The following is a 24698-nucleotide window of genomic DNA, read 5'->3' as shown; positions in this document are numbered from 1 at the left end:
CTACTAAATAATATTGTATGATCGAAAAAAAAACGGCGTCGACGACAGCTGGGACAATCGACAGATAATTTTGGCGAGGTCAATCGTAAAAAATTTCAACGTATTACCAAAGAATACTTGATGAAGTTTACGAAAAATAGGATATTTTATATTTTTGAACCATTATTTCGTGATAAATATAAAAAATTGGGGAAGTTATCATATACGATTTGAAGTTGAACTTTAACCTTCAATAACTTTCAAACGAGTCGAGTAAATGAAAAATCATATCAGACCTTTTTTGAAGAGCGTTCAATTTCCTACAAAAATATATCTAGATTTTTGCAATACACTGATTTGTAAGAACACAATAAAATTGAAAAGAACTCCCCGTGTTATTTAAATGGGAAATAGAAAATCACGATCAAAATTAATATTAAAATTTCAAACTTCTCTACAATATTATATACATCTTTTTTTCCATAGCAACTATTAAAATTGCGTTATATCTATCAAAAATAGTAGATAAAATAGTACTTTAACCGCAAGGGTAAATTAAATGATACTTTAACAGCGAGGATAGGTTAAAAACTTAATTTCTTCTCGCACGTTTTTTAATTGCTTCCATTTTTGAAAATTTTTGTATTCTTTTTCATAAGTTATTCGGGATTTAAATGGAAGTAGTTTGGATATGGCGTTTGTCGCCTCAGCCTGAATATCTGTCGGTAATTTATTTATTTGGTTTTGAGCCATTTCTGGCTCCAATTCAATCAGCAATCGACACGAAAGAGAATTAAAAAATATTGACTCAAAACTGACAACTAAAGAGGCAGCTTTATTTATTTGTCATATTACATAGAAACCAACGCCAACCCAGCACAGTATTTTTTCTACTCGTAATAAATTCCTTGAAATAATTATTTCTTAAATACCATTTTATCGTCTTGTATAAAAAAAATAACTATTAACACAGATTATACAGATTATAAACTTTGTTTTTTCTTTATTGTTTTTCGTGGTTCCAATTTTCGGAATCGGGCACTAGTTAGGTTACTAGTTTGCGCACATAGCACGCCCACTTATGGCCTGTAAAACTGTGCACAGCGCCTGACCGGCTCAGTTATTAGAGATATCGGAAAACCGAATAGCGTCATGCAGTATTTACGCGTCCCTTATCATGGTTACGATATGCGCGAGTCAATTTTTAACGCAACACCCGCTAATAACGTTACCGCCTGACGTAATTTGCGGATCAATTACACCAAGCGCCATTTCTAAATAACGTTTGAAAATTGCTTAAATGGGCATGTGCGGGTATTTGACAACCGGGGCCGGCCGGGGAGATCTTTTATTTTAGGTTATGTTTGAATTGTTTTGAATTATTACTTTAGTTTTATTAGGTAATTTGATATTTAAGTAGCTGGGAATAGTTTTGAATTATATAAATATGGCCCAAAATATGGATTCCCCCTCTTCCAATATTAAAGAACCTATAAAGAGGCTTAGGTTTACAGTAGATGACGACTTAGCCTTTCTAAGAGAATTTGTTGCTTGTTGCCCTAAACCCACTGGCTGACGTTGAACAATAAAGCACTGGAAATAAGCACTTTAGCTCTTTAGTTTTAAAATACCTAGTAAACAAAACAATTTCAAAGTTTTAAATTCAAAGTTAGGTTAAGTTTAAATAGCGGACGCGACGCGAACAGAATTCTTTCCGATCCGATAACTATAAAATTAAATGAAGAGAGTTAATACCACCTCACGTAAAGGAAATAACACCTGGCCTTATTAACGTCCATGCACGCTATTCGGTTTAGCGATATCTCTCTATTACGCTGTTTATTGTTATTTTACGCGAGTTTATTTTTGCGCACAGGAAATTTTACTCGTTTGCACATCGTCATAAAAAACAATTTTCGTACCACGAATTAGGGACAAGATTTTTATCTGTATACTTATAGGATACCTAATCTGTGCTATTAATTTTAAAGAAAAAAATATATTTTGGTGCACTCTAATGTTCCTATACCTGAAGTGACTCGTAAGAAGTCATTTAAGGTTTAGTCTTAAATCATATTTTTTCTTGATTTGATCTTTGTCAATAGATTGGCAATATATTTCCTTCTGTCATAAAACATTCAGTATAGAATACATTTGGCAGACAATTATTCTGATAAAAATACCGGGCATACCGATAAAGTCACGAGAGTTTGTTTACCCTGTATGAGTGGAGATGCGTTATCAGCTATGAATTATTTCACACACGTGTGTTTGCAACAAGCGGTCTATATCCTGCCATATGCAATGGCAAGAATATAATTTTCTTTTAACGCTTAGTACTTACGAGCCTTCATATTCATACCTCCCATAATGATTAAAATACCCTAGATAGTAATTAAAAAATCTACAGTGAATACAATTCATTTAAGTATTTTTTTGTAGAAATTTAAAAATGTAAACTTATAACTTACAAATATATATAGAATGTGGATAACGTAAGAGGTGACAACATTGCATTCTCTCCAGCACTATAAAAAGTTTCCGCAAACTGAACAAGCGGCACTGAAAAGCGTTTCAATATTTTCTGGAAAATGTCAAGAAAAATAAAAAATTTCCAGCACTTTTTTTCGCAAAAAAAACCTCATGATGGGCATGTTTTTGGTTCAAGACCCTATTACGCTGTACTGTGTTCGGGTCGTTCTCCAGTGGTGCAACTTTGTTCATGTTTCAAAGCGATAGCAAAGTAATTTGTAACTTGATGCACTATGTTCAGTAGCAACATCGATTCGTAGCGATATTCTGATTTCTCGCTTTGTGGCGAGGCGACAGTCTAGACACGTGTGCAAGAGTGTGATATAGTGATACCATATTTCGCAGCATTTGAGCGACAATAGTTTTGCAATGAACATAGTATCGACACAGGTATCGATGTGGCTTCGACATCGCTTCTAAACGATTGGTTGCTAACTTGAAGAAAGTTGCACCCCAGGGTCGGGTAAGCAAGGGTAAAGCGGGTGTGTGGTCGAAGGAAATATATATTTCAGAAATCTGCCTAAGGTTTGACCATCAAAATCTTAAAAATAAAGAAGTTGTCTAAAAATGTGCTACAATACGGATATAGTATAATCCTTTATCTTTAATTTCTATCTTCATTTGTGTAAAAATACCTAGCCAGTTTGACATAAAATGTTAAATGCCGAACGCTTATTTTGCTACTTTTTCAGACTAGTGAAATGGACTCTTAAAATGCTTGCCCTTATTTCCGGGACACCCTATAGAATACACGGTACGTATAGTAAACCAATCGAGTATGAAATTCACTTAAAATTAATTAATTAAATATTTTTTCTTGCATTTTCGATGTTATCTATTTTTGTTAGAAATATATTTTGTTAACAACTTTAATAACTAATAACATTTTGTATTAACAACGTAAAAGAAAACATACAAATTCTTCCACACTTGTTTTTATTTAAAAAATCAAAAGGATGTCGTTTTGCTACTAAGTATTTGTAGAGATTGTTAGTTAGAAACACGTAATTATAGATAATCTAGTGTAATCATAAAAATATCGCGTGTATGATACAGAGGTAGCAATGAAGGTGGAATGTTTTTCCTAGTTTCACCTAAAGATTATGGTACTATAATCTCTATTGTAACGGAACTAAATCGGCGCTAAATTCCTTTGCCCGCGAGATGGGTACTGATTGAACTTACAAGAGAAGAAAAACTCAAAGAAAATGCCGTTTTTCGTGGTAAATTCTTCAGAAAATACATATGGGATGTTATAATACAGGGTTTCTCGGAAAATGAAAATTCCGAGGTGAATTCCTTTGCAGGATTCTTAAATAATACAGTTTTTGTTGAAATCTATAGTGTATCAATTGAAAATTAGTACAACTAAAATATAGATTAAAAGTTGGTTTTTGAAAAGTCTAAAACTATAAAAAGCTGCATAAACATAGTCCCAAAACTGCAGCAAAAGTCGCCTGTTCCTATATAAAATTCACTACAAATTACGTTACAGTAGCAAAATCTGTCTTATCCACTTATATTTGCTTTTTATTGTCATTATTATTGCAAATCCCGCATTTAAAAAAAGTATAATATTACTACTGACGTCTTATCCATTTCAAATCCGTAGCAAAACCCGCAATATGCATCATACTGCAACAAAACCCGCTTTATCCGAATTATTTTTGTGTTTTTTTTTCTTTAAAAATTAAATATTAATTTTTATTTCTTGAAAAACGAGATACAAAGCAATGATTCCACTCAACAGATACGTTTTTTGTAAAATAACGCTTCAAGCATTTGCATATTATCTCGAAACATAGTTTTTGGGATAATACGGGTTTTGCAACTTAATGCTTCAAATGCACAGTTAAGAAATTTAAAAAAAGAAAAACAGACATCAGAACAGTCGAGAGAATACAATACGAGTCAACAAAATACAATTATGCAAAGAAATAACACAATTAAATTATAAAAACTTTAGGAAGAAAATAAAAAAAGATATTTAAGAAAATGATATACCTGAAAATTGACGACATAGACCAATTTAAAAAAAAATATGTCTTCAATACCATATCTGCCCAGGGAGAGCCATAAAAGTCTTCAAACTGTTGCAGACGATGAAAGATGTTGTAGTCGACATCGACAAATGCGAGGAAGAAAAAATCTAATAAGACAACTACCAATTGCGTTAAAAAAACATATTTGTCTGAAAATAGTAGGGGTAAATAATAATAAAATAATTTTTCATTACCTTGAAGAAAAAGAAAGCCGAAATATAATTAGAAATTTATGGGTTAGCGGGCACTAAAACTTAGTATTAATAATAATTATAAATTATACTTATTTTACGTTAAGTCACAGAAGCTATTAGTTGAAATTAATAGAAAGAAACATTTTAAGCCTAGCAAATAACTTAAAAACGAGTTAAAAACGACCCTGTATATTTTATATCCGGTACTATTCTCTACCAGAAATCAACAGAAGAATTAAGTTAGCATGCAGTACTTATGAAAGAAACTCGATCATACTCAAATCTAGAATGCTACTTTATCTAAAAAAGAATAAATTCGACCAATGTGTACTACCAGTCATGACCTGGACCAATGCCGTCTCTAATAGAACAGCCTTGGGGCGAGATTTATGACGTCACGCTAGTTAGATACTACGGATTAATAAATATGTTGTAGAATACATGGAAAACATAATTATTCCTCAGATTTTTGTTTTGTATTTTAAAAATTATATAGTTCACATGAAATATACATAATATACAGTTAATAACTACAACATATATACCTATTTATAGTAATAAATACTTTGGCAAATAAACTATGAACCATACAAATGCAGCAAATGTTTTACAATATACAAATAATGTATTACATAAGATATTGGGTAAAATGTAAATATATTTTAAATTTTGGGGTTTGAAAATCGATCTAATTTAACAAAAAAAACAATCAATATCTACTAATAGTGATGTATTATTATTTGCATTCACAAAATTTATATGTATATTTTGCAAGTATCAATGTTCAAAAATTATATTTACAAATAATACAATATCATCTAAAAAAGGCGTCAGCGATGGCTATGAAATGAAGATCGCTGGCATTTTATGTAAATTATTCTAAAATCTTTGATTTTCTTGGGATTTTTAGGTTCGGGAAAAACGCTGATTTAAGTTTTCATTTGGGCTTTCATTATTTTTATTTGGTTTAAAAAAAAACGTTTTGGCTAACTATAGCCTTCATCAGTGTTGTGTCATATGAAAAAAATAGTGTCGAATATAATCCAAAAAATTACATATGAAATATTCACACCACATAATGTTTACTGCAATTAATAAACTAATATAAACTTACCAAAAGAGGACCACATATTTTTTAGAATTATTATTCTTAACAGTAAAACTATCTACATTGACTATGGAGACTATGGAGTACGCAGTAAACATTATGTGGTGCGTGGTGTGAATATTTTATATGTAATTTTTTGGATTATATTCGACACTATTTTTTCATATGACACAACACTGATGAAAATAATGTTAGCCGAAACGTTTTTTTAAAACCAAATAAAAATAATGAAAAACCAAATGAAAACTTAATCAGCGTTTTCCCGAACCTAAATCCCAAGAAAATCAAAAATTTAGAATATTTAGAAAACAAGGTTCAAGAATATCAAATTTTCCAAGATTGTAAAATTCTAGTTAATTTTTATGTGTACAATTATTTAGGGAATGTCATCGATGTTCATTTCCAAGCCAACTAGACGCCGATTTTTTTTCGATGATACAGTATAATTCTTAAATAAAATGTAAATAACATTCGACCAATTAAAACATGAATTTCTTAGTATTTTTAGTAACACCTTTATTCTTAAAACTTAATTTTGTATTGCAAATATACCAATTTTATTGTTATTTTATTCATATTGTATTCAGCCATCACTTAAATATTTGATATTAATTTGGTATTATAAATAATCGACACTATTCAGTAAAAATTACTGAACAAATAGGTATATGTTATGCTTTACATACATTATATTATCAAACAAAAACACATTCTTCTTTTAAACTTATCATTCTTGTCTTTACAAAAATCTTTTTAATTTTGAACTCAAAATAATAATCTTTTCATGATCTTTAATACACATATTCTTATTTTTCCCTAGATCATAATACCTACTTACGTGTTTATCTTACGTGTTTGAATCTATCGATGCTGAACCAACAACACTTGGAGTGGAGATTCCACAATATGAATAAAATAAACATAATTGTCCAGTTTTCTTTAATACCATCCTGGAAGAATATTATTTTTAAATTTATTAAAGATATTTTCAATAGAATTGTCTTGATTTATAACTCGTACCCACTTTTCTTGCTCTTCCGGATACTTTAAGCTGCCTAGTATAACTATTCTTTCCATCAGGAACACAACAAAGATGAGGCATAGCACCATAAACACACTTAAGCTTTATTGATGAATTGTTAGAGTCTTAAAAAACACACACAAAAGTCACGATAAATAAAAAATTTATGGGCACTTTTAGGTTAAAGCACTTAACAAAACGTGTAATATTTCGTGTTTTTTCATGAGAAACAGAGTGACCATCATAGTGACCATATATCTGGTAGTACTTTATGTCACTTAAACACCAAAATAATTAGTTTTTTGCACTACAATAACAAATAATACCAAAAATCAACCGACAAAATATGAATACAGAATCTAACCCAATATCTAAGTATGTACAGCTGATGAAGTAAACAAAAGTCCGCCCGTAGGCTGATCTTTTATAGAGGGCATTGCCTGGACATTATAAGGAAACTGCAGGTCGCACAACGTTCAATGGAACGAAATATGCTGGGAATAACCATAAAGGACCGTAAAAGAATAGAGTGGATACGACAAAAGCCCCAGGTAATAGATGATGTCATCATCATAATCAAATCCCTCAAGTGGTAATGGGCAAGACACCTGGCAAGAACAATGGGCAATAGATGGACCACAAAAAGACCTAGAAGAGGACCCAACCTGAGATGGGACCATGATATTAGGAAATTAGCAGGGATAACTTGGGCCCGCATAGCCAACAATAGACAACAATAGCCCCAACTATAAAGGGGATATGTATTATCTAAATATGTGAGGGAGACTACACCATAATTAGACCACAACAATTCGTGCCATAAACTTTGGTACGACCCCTGATATCGAAGATGGAGAACTAACTTTTGTAAAACCGCCTCAAATACTGGCATTTGTTAAAGGCCTGAGAATGTTTAATGAATAAACTTCCTCCTCCTATTGTAGTGTAACAACCCAAATTCGTCAACAAAGTTGAAGAGGTAATATTTTGGCCAACTGTATATGGATGCGCGGATGACAGAAGCAATATTTTGGGAAATTTGAGGAGAATAGGTTATGTAAATAAAACGCTAAATTTGTAAACAGCCCTACTTATTTTATTAAATGAAATGAAAGGAGTGCCGTACTCTGCCTGGAATTCACATATAAAAAAGCACGGCAGAGAAAACCATGATCACTATTCCAGAGAATCTAACTATGCTGTCCTGAACTTTAATAAAAAAGAAATAATAATATCGAACTGTCCTCATACCTAGGTTTAGAGTGTAATACATTCAAAACATGCCACACTTATATCGTTCAAAACTGAAGAGGTTTTTGTTAGTTTAACGGGTCCCCACCCGTAGGTACGAAGTCCCTTGTTGCGGAATCGACGCTAAAGTTGAAGGTTTGGTGCCAATATCTTATAATTTAATAAATTGTAAGTTATTCTATGAATTATTTTATTTATTGTTTTTGTTTGCCGTTTTGCGAGCTAAGATATTCGCTCATGCAAGGTCGAAAATTGTTAGTACACTCAACAAGGCTCTTATTCTCACAAATCACAAACATCGGCACGAAGGAACAGTAAACGATTTTATTTAGATTACTTTTAAACTGAAATTATTTACAGCATAAACATGTTATGCATTGTCTTTATCAGATCAAATGAATAAAGAAAAGCTTTAGAACAGAATTACAACAAGAAAACAAAATAATATGATTTAGTTAACATTAGTTAAATAATGAGAAAACTTTTACTTTACCTTTAATAACATTCTTTGTCACAAAACTCAAGAACCAAAGTAATATCAATGCGTCTCGAATGGTAGTCTAGAAGCTATTATCTAACAACTATCGCCTCTGTTCGTCGCCTGATTTCCCTCTCCCTAGTTTGTGAATAATATTTTAAAAATCAATAATTTTGTTTATGTATACAGAGTGTCTTAAAAATTAATGTTTTGAATTTATTTAGAAATATTCCTATTTCTAAATAGGCGGTTCATCTCACTATACAATCTATAATCGCTCTGTATAATCTTTAGGAATTTTACACACCCTGTATACGGTTATCAGGTATGCCATTTTATCCGTAGTTTCTGAAGAATGTCTGTCTATATGTATATATTTACACTGTAATCTCTTTATGACATATTAGTACAGTGTCTATCAAGAAATGGCAGTTTTATCAGATCCCTAATCTATTAAAATTATCTTCGTCTCATTCAATTTAATTGTTGAATCACTTTAATCAGTACCAATCACTAGGTACGACGAAATTTATCTTATATCGAAGGAAAATATTGCAATAAAATAAATACTTTCATATTTTTTTAACTTTCTCGATTTTTATAACAACACTGAATTCAGAGATTTTACTGGGTAGGAGGACTCTTTTTATTTAGTCGTTGGGTCCTATATTTGTTCAAAGCCAGCCACATATGGCGTTGGCAGTACTCCCCGGTGGTCAAGGTCCCCATTCCGGGGTCAGTCAAATTAAATGGATGACTCAGATTGCAGCTGGCGCGGATATACACATATAATTACAGAAACAAGTACCGATAATTCAAATTGAGTTTGGATAATTTAATTATATTTAGGCCAGTCAATCTGGAGGTTGAGGTGGAAGAAATTAGTAACCAACCGATCTCAATGGGAATGTGTAGATAATGATCTCCTATTTAACCCCTCAAAAGTCCCATTCGGTCCCAGTGGGGGAAGTTTGAAAAAAACCGCCGCCATCTTGGATTTTTTCGTTTTTTTCAAATATCTCGGTTTGCATTACTTTTTTTCGAAAAAACTAAAGATATGTTTTTTGTAGAAAATTAAATTTAGAATATTTTACCTTCAATCATTTTTTCTCTGAAATAAATAGTAATAGAGATAGAGCAATTTTTACTATACGTTTTATAAATTTTCCAGTTTTTTTTAAACCAATCAGCTATAATTTTTGTGTTAACAGTATAGTGTTAATATAGATAAACCAAGTATAAATTTAAGCATTAAAACAATTCAAAATAACGTTTAAATATTATTTAGTAAATAAAATTATTGTTAAAAAAATTATTATTAAATTAAAGTTATTAAATAAAATCTGCTATGACGTCATCCTGAGCGTCATTTTCGTCCTCAACTAAAATACAAAAGTTTGTGCAACTACAACTACTACTGTTGATGTGAACATTTGAAACATTTAAAAGCCAGTTTTCTACAAGAGCAATTTTTAGAGCACTGACTCCCTTTGCAATTGCAAAATATCAATTTTAGTAGCACATCTTCTGTTGATTGAATAGGTATGAGATTGCCTTTTTGGTTTTTCTTCCATCCATATTGTAAAGGATCTAACTCGATACCAATCCATTCTGGAATCTAAAAAATACAACTTATAACATTTCCTATAATAGATATATCTTTACAGTTACCTGAAAGTATGTCCTGAGTAAATGGAGTTTTGTTGAGTTCTCAGTTGGAGACAAATTAGCTTAAAATTAAAATTAAAGGTAGTCTTAAGGGCTTGCCTTGATGTAATCCTATTGTATAGAGTGTATCTCAGATGGTTCATTGGTTTAATATAGCTTGGGCAGTGATATACCTTTAAAAGACAATTTAATCCTGACTGAAACAAGTCATCTTTGTTAGGATTTTTTTCTAAAAATACGTCGAGGCATTGACAAAGATTGTCATCTTTTTTCATTACCGACAGGCACATTTTTGACTTGTTTCAGTCAGGATTAAATTATCTTTTAAATATATCACTGCCCAAGCTATATTAAACATATGAACTATCTGAGAATCCCTTAAGACTACCTTCAATCTATCTAATTTGCCTCTGAGAATTCTGCAAAACTCCATTTACTCAGGACATACTTTCAGGTAGCTGTAAAGATATACCTATTATAGGAAATGTTTTAAGTTGTATTTTTTAGATTCAAGAATGGATTGGTAACAATTTAGATCCTTTACAATATGGATGGACGAAAGATAAAAAAGGCAATCTGACACCTATTCAATCAACAGAAGATGTAGCGCCTCCTGACCTACTAAAATTAATTTTTTGTAATTGCAAAGATCAAGAAGTCAGTGTTCTAAAAGTTGTTCTTGTAGGAAACTGGGTTTTGCATGTTCTTCAAAGTGTGGTCATTACTACGGAATCAGTATCACAAGCTTTTGTATTTTAGTTGAAGCTAAAATGACGCTCAGGATGACGTCATAGCAGATTTTATTTAATAACTTTAATTTCATAATAACTTTTTTAACAACAATTTTATTTAATAAATAATATTTAAACGTTATTTTTAATTGTTTTAATGCTTAAATTTATACTTGGTTTATCTATATTAACACTATACTATTAACGCAAAAATTAAAACTGATTGGTTTAAAAAACTGGAAAATTTATAAACCCTATAGAAAAAAATTGCTCTATCTCTATTACTATTTATTTTAGAGGAAAAATGGTTGAATTGATTTATCCAAATGACATTATTTGACAATTATTGATGTAATAATAATATCTAATATACCATCCGGTCTACATAATCATTCCTGAATAACAGATCAAACGACTAGGTAGCTGGCTTTTGTAAAACCAAAAAGTATAAATAGATAAACAACAAACAGGTAAAGGAAATTTGCTATTAGAGGACAGGAAGATAGACTGAAGTAATAAATAAATAAATAAAGCTGCTTTTATTGCTCTGTTTTGATCAGATGAATTGGTATATTCATGCACAATCGAACAAAAACAGATATAGGCGTGTACTTCCGCCCTTAAAGCCTTTCAAATTAATAGTACTATCACAGATAATATATTAGTACTATGTTATCTTAGTTTAATAGAAATAGATTTGTGTGTCTAGAAATGTTCTATCCTTTTTTAACTTTCCTTTAATTAGGGTTAATTTTTAACAAGTTTTAAGTCAACTTTTTGTAAATGACATAAATGGTCATTCCCCAGTGGTCTTTGACGCTGTTTTTTTTTCGACCATACGGTATTTTTAGATATATTTGTGCGTGAGAAGTTCCTTAGTTCTAGGACACCCTGTACAGGGTCTAAGTAAATGAATAAATGTGAAAAAAATCAGGAAGTGATACTTGTTTGCATTCGGTTATACAGAGTGCGCCAAAATCGTTTCTAAATTGACTGTTTTACATTAGAAATTTTTGATTTCAAAAAATTTGTCTTTAGTTATTCATTAATTTGTTTGATGCAATCAAAATTAATTGCTAACCATTATAAGTCAAATAAATTCTTTATTTGCTGTTTTCCATTCTTTTTATGACTAAAAAATCAGTGGTTATTATTTAACAATACCCAATAAATATGCGTGCATTGCGTTGAACTTCAGTATATGTATGTCTCACACAGACTGTCATGAAAGACAGTCATATATACAGAGTCTGTAGGCTATTTAGGGCACACGTGTGCGCCATATGTTCTCCCATTTTGAACAATAAAAACCTATTATACAGTTCCGAAAACAATACTCTCTTGCAATTAGCTTGTTAATGTCAATTTGAGGCTGTCTAAATCACTCAGTTTGGCTTTAATTAAGTTAAATAAAATTAAGAAAATTACCATTGACCTGTCACAATAAATTGTGATGAGAATAAACTACAATTTTAATTTCAACATTACTATATTTTTATTATTTTTTAAATAACATAATTTCCTGATAATATGGTAAGTATGGCAACATGTTAGTAGACTGAATTTATAAGAAAGAAAACCCGAAAAAAATCCAGTGGTTCTCAAAATTTAAGCAAAAATCATTTTTTTTTATTTTCAAAGTAAGTAAATAACTCCCTATAACTTTTTTACTTTTTCAGATAAAAGAACGAGATTTGGTATGTTAATATATGACATAAATTAGGATTGACTGGCATATTTAATTGTTTATTGTCATTTCCTGTTTCAGCGGAAATGACTACAACTTTTGATTTTTAAATGCCACCCTCTGTATATTTCTTCTTTATTCGATAGAAAATGACACTCTGAGTAGAATGACATATCATATGTCAACTTTTTCATATTTATGCTTTAAAAAAATCGTATTTTAAATTTCAATCTAGGGTGTCATGGCTGTGAACTGTGGCATGACTGTGGCTAATTCCAGTTAATCAGCACGGTACCGAATATGTCCATGTTTGGCCACAATGAACTTACAAATCGCGCCCTTGATTACGTAACTAAAAGTTTCATTAATATGAAATATAGTTTTGATATGCTATACATATATTTTTACACGTTTTAAAATTCGAAAAATACGAAATTTTACCACCCCTAAAAATATCTGCACTTATTTAAGGCTCATCCTGGATTTTACGACCATCAGATTCAAATAAAAGTAAAATTTCCGAAAAAAAAAATCACTTTGATTTACCGCGATTTATTCAAATTCAGAGAATTGTATACAAAAATAATAAACGACAAAAAATAATAAAAACGTCGTTTAAATCTTATTGATTTAAGTAGCGTATAGTACCAATTCTTGGTACCTACATCGAACGACCTTGCAAGGTAATCTGGTTCAAGACATTAACATTATTTGGGATTACAAAATACTCGCAAAAACATGGGGGGTTTCACGAATTTAACCCAAATTCCAGCAAGATTAAATACCAAAGGTCTTCTACAGATAACATTACATCTTTTTTTCTGTGAAATATAATATATTTTTTTGTTATTTTTTTACTTGATACAATTTCTGATTCATATTAAGAAAAAAAAGCGGTTCTTGCTTACTTACCTACCAACAAAATTCCATGAAATTCGTTAGATCAATGTCAAGGGAGAACTTCAGATGGTTAGGGGTTGAAAAATATCACTGTAAACACACAAAAACACTTTGAAACACTGTACACATAGAAATGATTATTCAGTAACGTAAAGTTAATTAAAAAACGCCGGTTTATGGAGAAAAATTACGTTTTGAACCGGTTAAAAACTAGGAAAAAAAACTTTAGGTGCAAACGCGGGATATTTAGACCCTTTGGGTTGTTTCCTTTAGGGCAATTGAAGTTGTTTTGAGGAGCAGGAGACCGACCAAGCACAAGGCGGCATCGCGCATTCACAGTGGGGAACGGCCTTAGCGGAAAATCGAATTCATTCGCAAACCATTGGCGTAGGGACTGGGGTTTTATCATAATGTATTATTAAAAAATGCATATTTATTCTTATGGTCCTACAACGGTGCGTTAGGCATCTGTATATACCCCTAATCGCAAAACATTTTCCGATGCACGTCAACGATCATATTGACATTGACACTAAAGTCTATAAACCTGACTAAATGAAATTTTGGCAAAAATGTTTAAATTTGTTGTATACTTTAAGATACTAAGCAGCTGTTCATTTTACTTTATAGAGCACATGATTGTAACAGATATTTTATTTAGATTAAATAAGCTGCAAAAATTAGTTTAAACCGAATTTTATTATCGCTATATTGGTCATATTGCGCCGTGTTCAGCAACGTTGTCGTTTATTATTTGACAATTATCATAATGTCATTATTTTGTATAATATCGTGTGTTGTTGTTAAATCTTTGTAAGTAATTCTCGTTTTAACCTTTTTCTTATAGTCTTTTTTTAAAAATCGTACTTTTGAGCACAAACAGTTCTTTTAAGAACTAAATTTTCGAGTTTTTGTATTGCATTTCTTGAAATTGTGTATTGAAAATATGCCGAAGCATTTAAACTATTTATATATATTGATAATTAATTTATTTTTGTTTTCTAACATATTTTGATGAAAAGAAAATATATAAAACTGGGCAACGCTGTGCTGGTCAAGCTTAACCACGTGTGAATAAAACTCTATTTGGTATGAACTGTACATTGCATGATTACAATTATACATACATGAACTGTACAACCATTAATATATTTGCCTAAAATGATTTCTTCCCGTCTGCTATCACGAATATTCTGCATGTTTCCCCCCCATTCTGAGTTACAATGAACTTCCTTTTTTAACATGTTGTATAAAATTAACAAAAATTATTTCAAAAAAAAATTTGAAATAAAAAATATATTTCAATGGGCTCTTTCACAAAAAATTATATACCCAATTCAAGGATAAAATCTGAAATAGAAGACTATTTTCAGTATATCTATCCAAAAAAAAATAGTTCCATGACATTGAATAACTTTTTTATAGGCCCTCAAAATTGCTTTAATTTGAAATAATTTTAAAGCGCCAATTGATGACGTATGAAAAATACGCCCAATCACATTGCAGAACCGTGCTCGTGCGCCAGCCAACAACTGGCAACATTGCGATTTGATTTGACCAGCACCACCTCAACTCAAGGCCAATCAACATGATATGGGCAAGGCAAATATGGCGGCGAAGGCAGCGCATTATTAAATTGTTTACCTTTAACCTGAAAAGCCGATAGTGGTTTCTCGTTCCGATTGCATACCAGAAATAATTAATTATCTCTAGTTTGTTGTGCTTCTGCAACACGTTTGTTTATTTCTTAGTGTTCAGTGCATGGTGTGATCAGAAAATTGTGATAAAATAACAGTAATAAAAATCCAAACCAGATTGATTCCACATAGGGAACTTCAAACTTTTGTGCTTGTCGTACTCCTCTATTATTAATTATTTTAAGGTAAGAACTAGAAGTATTTATGAAGATATTACACCTAAATGAGTAAAATGCCTTCACCGCCAGTCTGCATAGTACTTTATAATAGTTACTTACAATAATCAAAAGATAGGTATTAACATTTTATTGTAGCATACCTTTTACATGCTCTGTTCCAAATTGTCACGAGAATTATAGAGGGGGTCCCAAGGTTTCTGCTTTTATATTCCCCAAAAATGACGAGCTTCGTAAAAAATAGTTGACAACTATTAAAAAAGATAATTTCACTCCTACTAGTTGTTCTCGGGTAAGAAGTGCATTAAATATGCCTCAAAAAGGCCAAAGGCCAAAGCCTCTGTTACCCTAGTGAGGATGTAGTTATGGCTACTGCTTACACTTACCTCACTATAAGTAAAATATTGGAAGAATAATCAAGCTTTTACATCAAAAAGATCACAGAAAGATATTGACAACATTCACATTTGAAAATATAAATGGCCTGCCTTGATGTAAGTCTTTTTTTAAGTCACAATTGCCCCTCACATACGTCAGAATTTATTATTAAATCCATCTTGTTCAGAATATCCAATATTTTATTGAAGAACTATGCAAAAAAAGTCGTTATAAAAAGGTTATAAAAAGGTATTTATCTAGTTTTTTTCTATATAAAATCTTGAAACACATATTATATTTTTTAGTTATCCTCACCTACTATAGTTTAAATTTATTCCCATTTGTGTAATGCTGCAAAACATAGGAAAAGTATTCCATATTTTTTGACCCAAGCCAGTGTAGTTTATAATTCCAAGAGCATTTACCAAGGCCTTTACTAAGACAAGTAACTTCCTATACTGTCCATATAATAGTATATATTTATTAAACGTGCAGTAAATTCTAAACTATGGTAGATAAGTGTTTGCAAGTGAATATTTAGTTTATATTGCTATTTTCTGTCATATATATATTTCTGGTTATTTCTTTTTCCGATGATTTTGAACACCCTATATATGCTACCTCAAGTTTGAATATTTACACACTAGTACACTACCTATCTATTTTCTGAGAAAGCAGACCTTTTTATAAAAAGTAACTAACTGATGTTTTCATAAAAGTAATAATACAAAAAATTCCATACTTATGTGGAGAGCTTTAGACTCCCTGTATATTATAAAAATTAGTGAAATATTACGTAATCTACCCCCGACATTTGTGTGAAAAATGTCTATTTGGAAATAAAACAGGTTTTAAAATACGCGCCAAATAAAGCACTTCTAACTCCGCCATATTGGAAAAGGTTGAATGGCTTTGTGTGGAGGTGGTGGTGGGTCAGCATGGTGCACCGGCCGTGTTGCCGCTTTTCAACATGCCACGTGTGACGTATTAAAAATAAAGTGCGGATTTTTATTCTGTGCTTTTTTGTTTTTATTTATTTTCTTAAGAACGATTTCAGCTTTTTCGAAAGTGAGATAGCAGAAAATTCTAGAATTAATTGCTTTATTTAATTATGCTAATTCCAAAATATAGAGAAAGACCCCATTATAATATTTTAAGCGTTCCCTCCTTAACGTGCCGCCCATGGTTGAGTAACCCCCTTCGCGTACCATGTTGCGCACGCGTCTCCCGCTTAAATCGATATTTTGTTGTTGATTCGTTTGACAGTCGCCAGCCCGCCTGACTTTTCGCTTTTCGTAGCGAATTTTGTGTGTTCTTTTTGTTGATTTTTGTTAATAGTTTGTTAGTAATTTTTGTTATTAAAACATGGAAGTTGTAGAGGACAAACACGAAGACGAAATGTTTCTAGTTTCATCAGATACAGAATCAGATTATGGTGACGAAAACTATCTCTTTTACGATGAAAATTCCGACACAAGAAAAGAAATCAAAGATCGGTTGAGTGCGTTTGACAGGTAGGTCAAAACTTGTTGCATTTTGCATTAATTACTATATAGTCTAATGCATTTACCAAAATCTACTTATTTAAAATAAGAAAATAAAAGTTTTCTAGCTGTTTAATGTGAATTTAGGTCATTGTATGAGGGTACCCTCATAATCAGAGCGATTGTATTGATCCAAACCTTTTCAGTGATACTGGCGGTATGTCGGAAGTATACCAAGAACGGTTTTTACCAAAACTAAAAGATAAAACCCCGAATTTCCTGACGTGGCTCGTCGATACTGACCTACTCTCTTCCACAGTGAGCTGTCCGAATGCTGAAACCGATCCAAACTGTTCACAATACATGGAGTTTGTATTCGCCTTCGGATTATACGATTCATATCAGTTAAGGTACATTTATTTTTAATGAAATATAATGGAAGAGAATAATAACAAATCTTCTAGATGCAGAAATTGTTTGAGTAAAGAATCTATAAGAAAAAAATCTATTTTTTACGGTGTAAAATGTAACCTGAGAAGTGCAATAAGGATATTGTATGGCTGGGTCAAAGGGGTAGATCTCGAAGTCATGTCCAGTATGTTAGGTAGGATATATCAATAAAGTATAGCTTTAAATAGAGATACTAACCTTATTTATGATTATTTGCTGCTAATAAATCAGATTTTGTAAGGATCAGCCAGGTAAAAGCTATAGATTATTTTATATATCTGTAAAAATATATTTTTTAATGTACATGTGTTCCATTTTCGTTTATTTTATAGGGTTTCTTGAATATACAGGAAAAATCCGTGTACAGTATCTTTAGTTTCATAAAGAAAGTAGCTTTGTACATTTACTCATAAACGAGAAACCCTGTAAACACACCAAAATGGGACATACTGTACTAATCACGATTTTTTTTTCTGTATAGGTTTAGATAGGAATATAATCGGAACCATATATAATAGAGCTGCGAAAATAGCTCTGAGTTGTCTGAGCGTGTCTCCAGAGTTTATAGAGTTTGGTGGAGAGAACTCTGTGGTTTTGGTTGATATTTATCCCAATATGTTACAGTGTCCAAATAAACTAAAAACGTGTAGACCAATATTGTGTATAGCAGAGGCCGAGGTAACAATGAAGGTCGAATGTACAATATAAGTATGTCTGTATATATTTCTAGGAGGTTGTTCATATTTTCTGAAATTTTCTATGTCGCTATCGCCTATTTTATCATATATAATTTATATATGACCATATTATAGTCATCATATATAAAAAATGACATATAAAAATAATATATGATGTTATGACGGGGTGGCGCACCTAATTCACCTCAGTTGAAACATACAGGGTATGTCAGAATTGAGATCCACACCAAAGTCATATTTTTTCTTATGGAAAACCCCGTATTTTATTTCATTTTTGGATCCTTGGCCACAAAATAAAGCATTTATTATAAGGGTTAAATATGTTTAAATGCTTTGGTTTTTGAGATATTTAAAGATATTTAAATATGCATGCTATAATAAAAAAGTCTGTCAACACCCTGTATATTACTTTTCAGAGTTAGTTCTTATGTTGACTTTGAAGCCAGAGAAATAAACTTTACTAAGAAATTTAATTGCTTCCTTAAATGTATACAGGGGTATCAAAAATTGCTGGTTTATCTTAAATAATTTATTTTACATAAAAACTTCGTTATTTTAAATGCAACGCCCTCTATTTTTTAAAATAAATCGAAGCAGATTTCATTGCTTTTTCACACTATATTAAGGTTTCCTATACCTATCAGGCTCAGATTTTCAATGAAGAACAATTTTTCAATAAAATGGCAACTAAGAGGGCTGGTGTCGTCATGGCAAGTTTCTAGTGACAGTTAGTAGCTATTTTCAAAATTCAAATTAAATTATGGACTTTATATGAAAAAAAAAACTAACTTTGGTATGGATATTAGTTCTGAAATGCACTGTATATTTCAGAATAATTTGAAATTGTGCACATTGCCTTCCCACATATATCCATAAAATATTTTGTTTCTACATCTTTCCTTTTTCGTATAATCAACCGAGGCCAGTGTTGTGAGCCACCCTGTATATAATTTATATATGATATTTTTTATATATGATCATCCTATAGTACTTAAATATGATCCTTTATGGTATTTCTCTTTGAATAAGAAGACTAAGGAAGGAGCATATCAAAAATCTTAGGTACACCGCGATGGGCCTCAAATATGGCCGACTTAAATTCCGGTTTATCAGTGTCGTTCTAATTTTATTTAAAAAATGTAAAACTATGATGTAGGGTAGACGTGGGGTAGACTCAATAATTTGTTGTTTTATTAGTCTATTTCACCACCTGATATGGATTCAAATATGGCCGACTTAAATTCCGGTTGATCAGTGTTGTTTTAGTTCTGTTTGGAAATGTAAACTTTGATTTAGGGTAGACGTAAAAGAGTGATTTTGTTTTATTTTATTGTTGTGAACTATTTGTTGATAGTTTTCCAATTGTTATGATAATGTAATTTATAAAATAGATAAAATTATAATAAGTATTTATTAACACAAACATCCGATACGCTACTGAAGCAGGTAAGTCAAATTAACGTATCTAAATTTTTGACATCTAATCTTTGACAAGTAATAAAATAAAAGCTAAATGCAAGAAAAATATATAATTTAGTTAATTTAAGTGAATTTCATAAATGATTGGCTTCACACATATGTATATTATATAGTCACTTACTAGAGAAAAGTTGCTCCATTATTTCACCTCAATTTTTGCCGAGATCTACCTGCACGCCACACAACTCTGTTGATAAATTGCGATGATAGTGTCTGTTAATTTAAGTTCTGCCACAATTTCCAACTAGATTTACTACCTTTATACAACTATCAGTAGTAGAATAAATATTAAATTACATAAAATAAGTCAGTCAACCACTTCCCTTTAAAAAACATTTCAAATCAAATGAAAAACTGTCAAATGAGGTCAAAAGAAGTGTAAATGAATATCCGGGTGAAATAGCTTTTATGGTGAATTTTCCGCCCACCATGCATGAATACATGTTTGGGCTTATGCTCCTTCCTTAGATTAGGGGTTGAAAGGTATTTGTTAAGAAGTATACATGTATATGTTAAACTGCCATTAAACGGTAGCTTACTAAAATGCTGTTATAATAGGTATGACGTCGTTGATGTGACGCATTTGAAGGCTTTATGAAATATAGTAATTTTATAAGGACTAACCAACGCTATCCACCCCACCCAAACCAACTTAACCAACGCAACTAACCTCGACACTAATAAAAATATAAAAAAACAAATATAAATTAGTAAAATCAACAAACAACCCCACCAAATAACCAACTAAACCAATGAATTAACACTCTCCAAATAACCACGCTAACCAACCCACAAATAAATAACTAAACCAATCCAACCAAAAAGTGTGAAACCAATGCAATAAGATCATGCTATAAGCAAAAAAAAATATAAAAGTCTTGGTCGGCGTGAGATTTGAACCACAGACCATCCGCTTACGAAGCGATAGCCTCAGCCACTGACCCACAGGTGCTCTTAGAATTTTAGAATTAGAATGAGTGGGAGGGGGGTTAATCACTTCGACCTTACAGATCCATTGTGTCCCCCTTTCTTGAATCATAACTCATCATACAGTCCCAGGGCTTTGACAAAAGCCAGTATCTGGGACGGTTTTATAGAGGGTAGTTCTCCATCTCCAATATCAGTCGTACCAAAATTCATGGCACGAATGGTTGTCATCTCGGCGCACTCAGTGATGAGGTGTACTGGTGTTTCCCCATCTTCCCCACAGAATCTGCATTCGCCGTTTCTTCTTAGTTTCAATCTACTGAGGTGTTCGTTGAGGAGACAGTGTCCTGTTAAAAACCCCGTGACAATCCGAAGATTGTTCTTACTCAGACCCAGGAAGATCTGTGATTTTTCTTCATCATAAGCCCTCAGAAACTTCTTCGAGTGTCTTAGACCATTGGAAAATTTCCATTCCAGGTTGCGGATGGAATCTTCCAAGTTCTTGAGTTCCGCCTTGAGTTGGTTACCACTTGGAAAGCAGAACGGTTCTGGTTCAGTTAGTGGAGTGTTCGCTGCTTTCCTAGCTAGATTATTTGCTTTTTCATTGCCTTCTATCCCTTGGTGAGCAGGCACCCAGTGTAGGAGGACTTTGTTTTCTTTGCCTAATTTATTCAGCTTCTCTATGCATTCTTTGACCAATTTCGAATTGATTGATACTGAGTTGATCGCCTTTAACGCTGCTTGACTATCAGATAAGATGGCTTTTCTTGTTTCCGATAGTTCCTATCTAAGATAAGTTGTACGCATCTCTCGATAGCGTAGATTTCTGCCTGTAGGATACTAGGGTAAGTGCCCATTGGTTCGGAGTAATTAGCTCTCGGCCCAAACACTCCGATCCCTGTTCCCGTATTGGTTTTGGAAGCATCAGTATACCAAGTTATGGTATGGTCTTTTAACTGCTGGGCAAGCGTTTCGCTCTTCCAATCCTTCTTATTGCTCAATACTACATTGACATGTTTGTCAAAGTTGTACGTTCTTGGCATATCGTCCACTGGGAGTTGCAGGAGTGGTATTTCCTTTTTGAGGGTGTTCCAAGCCCCTGATATGACAATTCTCCCAGTACTAATATAGGTGCTCTTGCAAAAAGCTTAAGGCCAGGCATTACTTACCGCCGACATGAACGACGTCACAATATCTATTAACGGCATTTTAGTAGGCTACCGTTTAACGGCTGTTTAAGTACATCGTTTTATATATGATAATCATGTATCTGATATAGTGTCTATTTTTATTATTTCTATCCAGAAAATTGCAAAAATATAGATATTTAAAATTAAAAAAATTCGACATACCTATATCGTACTAGACCCCAAACATTTTTTTTAAATAATATGTTATTTTTAGAGTTTTCCCCAAAGGTTCTGGCTGCAAGAACTGGATTTCTGGGACCCACAGGATCCGGAACAAATAAGTAAGGTTAGGAAGAAAATAATTTTTGCTATTACGACCCTAGTTCGGCGTGGTTCAACCTTGATCTTACCTAACTATGAATCTATGCCACTGCCCGAGAATATTGAAGTACTTAAAAAGAAATACACTACGATAAGGTTTATGGATGAACTAATGAAATTTGCGTCAGAGCGGAGACCTGTGTATCCGATCTTGGATACAATCTGGAAAAAACCTGTTAGTTTGTGTGAAGAAGCTCAATTTTATAACCCAGGCTATGTGAGTCAATTCCTGATTCGAAATATCTGGAACGAAGCTACTGGGAGAGACAGTTTTATAATGTTAATAATTTTTATTGTGTATGTTACTCGAAGAAAAAATATTGAAGATTATTTATAGGTTAAAAACATTATTTTCCAAAGATGTCTAACTGAAAAGGAGACAAAACTATGTGTATTTTGTCAAACAAAAATCGGTGATGCCAAATTTCTGCGGTTTGCGTTAGATCTACGGCTTGTGTTTGAAAACAACGATGTTATAATTATTGTTATTAATGTTTTTTTGGGTACCTATAGAAACGGCGTACAGTACGTCTATCTGTTCTGTAGCTACGGAGTATCCGTGAGAGGGGAAACGATATTCTCGATGTTTTTCGTAAAAAATTAGACGACGCGTCCCATCAATAAAAATTCGACAAATTTGCAAGTAGCCAATAAAATGAGTGGGCGGAGCGATTTGCGGTGACGTACTCGTCAAGTCGACGTATAAAATAAAAGTTTTTTGTCCGCATTCCTTTCATAGACACAGATCCAGCAGACGTACTTTACTAAATATACATGTAGGTATATCATTTTAATTAAAATACATAGATTAAAGCTTTGAAATTATTTTTAGTTTTCTAATTAAATTAAAATTTATTAGGGAAGTAACTGTGGCAACGCTGCTTCGGGTAGACTGATTTTTTCAACTTATATGTTTAACAGTGTTGCTGCGCGGTGTTTGTGAACTTTTGTGTTTTTCAAGTAATTTTACTGAAAAGTAATTTATAGAAAACTATTTAAATCTTTATAAAAGAGTATACCATTAATTAAATATAACACCATTATTTCCGCCCATATACTAATGAATGACATACTTAATTGTGTTCGTTAATAAATTATTATAAATAAATGTGGATTTTTGAGTCAGTTGTTGTTATAAATAAGCATTTATTAAAAAATGAAATATCATTTTTAAGGTGTTACTTTTTATCACACTGTCTAATGCCCATACAAAATTCGCGTTTAGCTAAAATACTCCGTGTCGTATGTGGTGAACAACCCTGTATATATATATATATATATATATATATATATATATATATATAGTATATATAATAATATTATAAATCAAAATTTAAATTTTAAAAAATTAAAAATGGCACGCCACTTGTAAACCGAAAAGACAGAACAGCGTTGTCATATTTATACACTCATCTCTTTTTAACTTACAAAAAAGTGTTAAAGTATGTATCGTTGTAAACAAATGGTGTTTTATGAATGGAGTATTGTGTCTCTCCTTTAGTTAGATGTCTGTTATTTTCTAAGATACATTTCTTTTTTTTTTTATATGTTATTGTTAGGAAAAGTTGATATTTTTTAAAAAAGCAATATGAACATGGTGCCTTTTTGTGTATAAGGTGTGTTTTGAAATTAATGTTACTTACAGAGAAAATATAGACTGTTATAGGAACAAATTGTTGTATTATACATAAAATTTTCGTATTTTTTATTGAAAATATTACAAAACTGTCAATGTATTCATTATAATAAATAAATCGTTTCTTTTTGGTAAATTATTTTATTTTCTACCAGGAAAATAACTTTGATATTATGTAAAGTTTTTTCTCTAAATGTGTGCAAATATTTTGACCCCAAAGATACAAAAATATTTGTAGTTTCTTTAATTTTTTTCCGTGCATTATAAACCAGAGTTATAAACATAAAACATCCCCCTTTAGAACTTCGTCTATGATGTTAAGAAATGAAAGTAAATAAAGCGCCTCTCGTGTTTGTTCGCACACTAAAAATTTCAATTAATGCCTGTATATATTTTTTTAATTGTAAAGTAATATATTACATTTAAATGGAACATATTACATAACAATAATGTCAATTACAGGATTACAAGCTTGTTTTCTAATATTTTTTAAATAAAACGAATTATAAAATTTCAATATATGTATATTTGTCGTAGGTATGAAAAAAGTAAAATATAAAATGGACAAACGCTTACTTACATTGAATAAAACTTCCACTTTTAGTTTTGCAATCCAAACGCAATATTTCTATTTCACAAATAAAAATATCCCACAACACTAAAATCACTGA

General features: G+C 31.6%; 2 protein-coding genes across 3 annotated transcripts in view; one reads left to right on the top strand and one right to left on the bottom strand.

Moving 5' to 3' along the window:
- The window catches only part of LOC115883359 (myosin-15-like), a 55323-nt gene extending 41409 nt beyond the window's left edge, over positions 1–13914 (bottom strand). Inside the window, exon 1 of one of the 2 annotated variants that reach the window (XM_030901723.1) lies at positions 13604–13914. The gene's annotated coding sequence lies outside the window, so the exon portion shown is untranslated. The remainder of the gene's footprint in view (positions 1–13603) is intronic. The other variant, XM_030901724.1, reaches the window with a different exon arrangement.
- A 3201-nt stretch (positions 13915–17115) lies between these two features.
- On the top strand, positions 17116–23454 carry LOC115883374. Its single transcript, XM_030901740.1, has 5 exons — positions 17116–17356; positions 17533–17736; positions 17791–17930; positions 18258–18454; positions 22285–23454. Exons 1-5 carry the CDS (start codon positions 17208–17210, stop codon positions 22726–22728), a joined length of 1134 nt encoding a protein of 377 aa, XP_030757600.1. The 5' UTR covers positions 17116–17207; the 3' UTR covers positions 22729–23454.
- The last annotated feature ends 1244 nt before the right edge of the window (positions 23455–24698 follow it).

Source organism: Sitophilus oryzae, unplaced genomic scaffold (genome assembly GCF_002938485.1).
Source record: "Sitophilus oryzae breed Bouriz unplaced genomic scaffold, Soryzae_2.0 scaffold_1870_pilon_pilon, whole genome shotgun sequence".
Lineage (NCBI taxonomy): Eukaryota > Metazoa > Arthropoda > Insecta > Coleoptera > Curculionidae > Sitophilus > Sitophilus oryzae.
The sequence above is the reverse complement of the archived record's forward strand: the minus strand, read 5'-3'. Positions and strand labels throughout refer to the sequence as shown.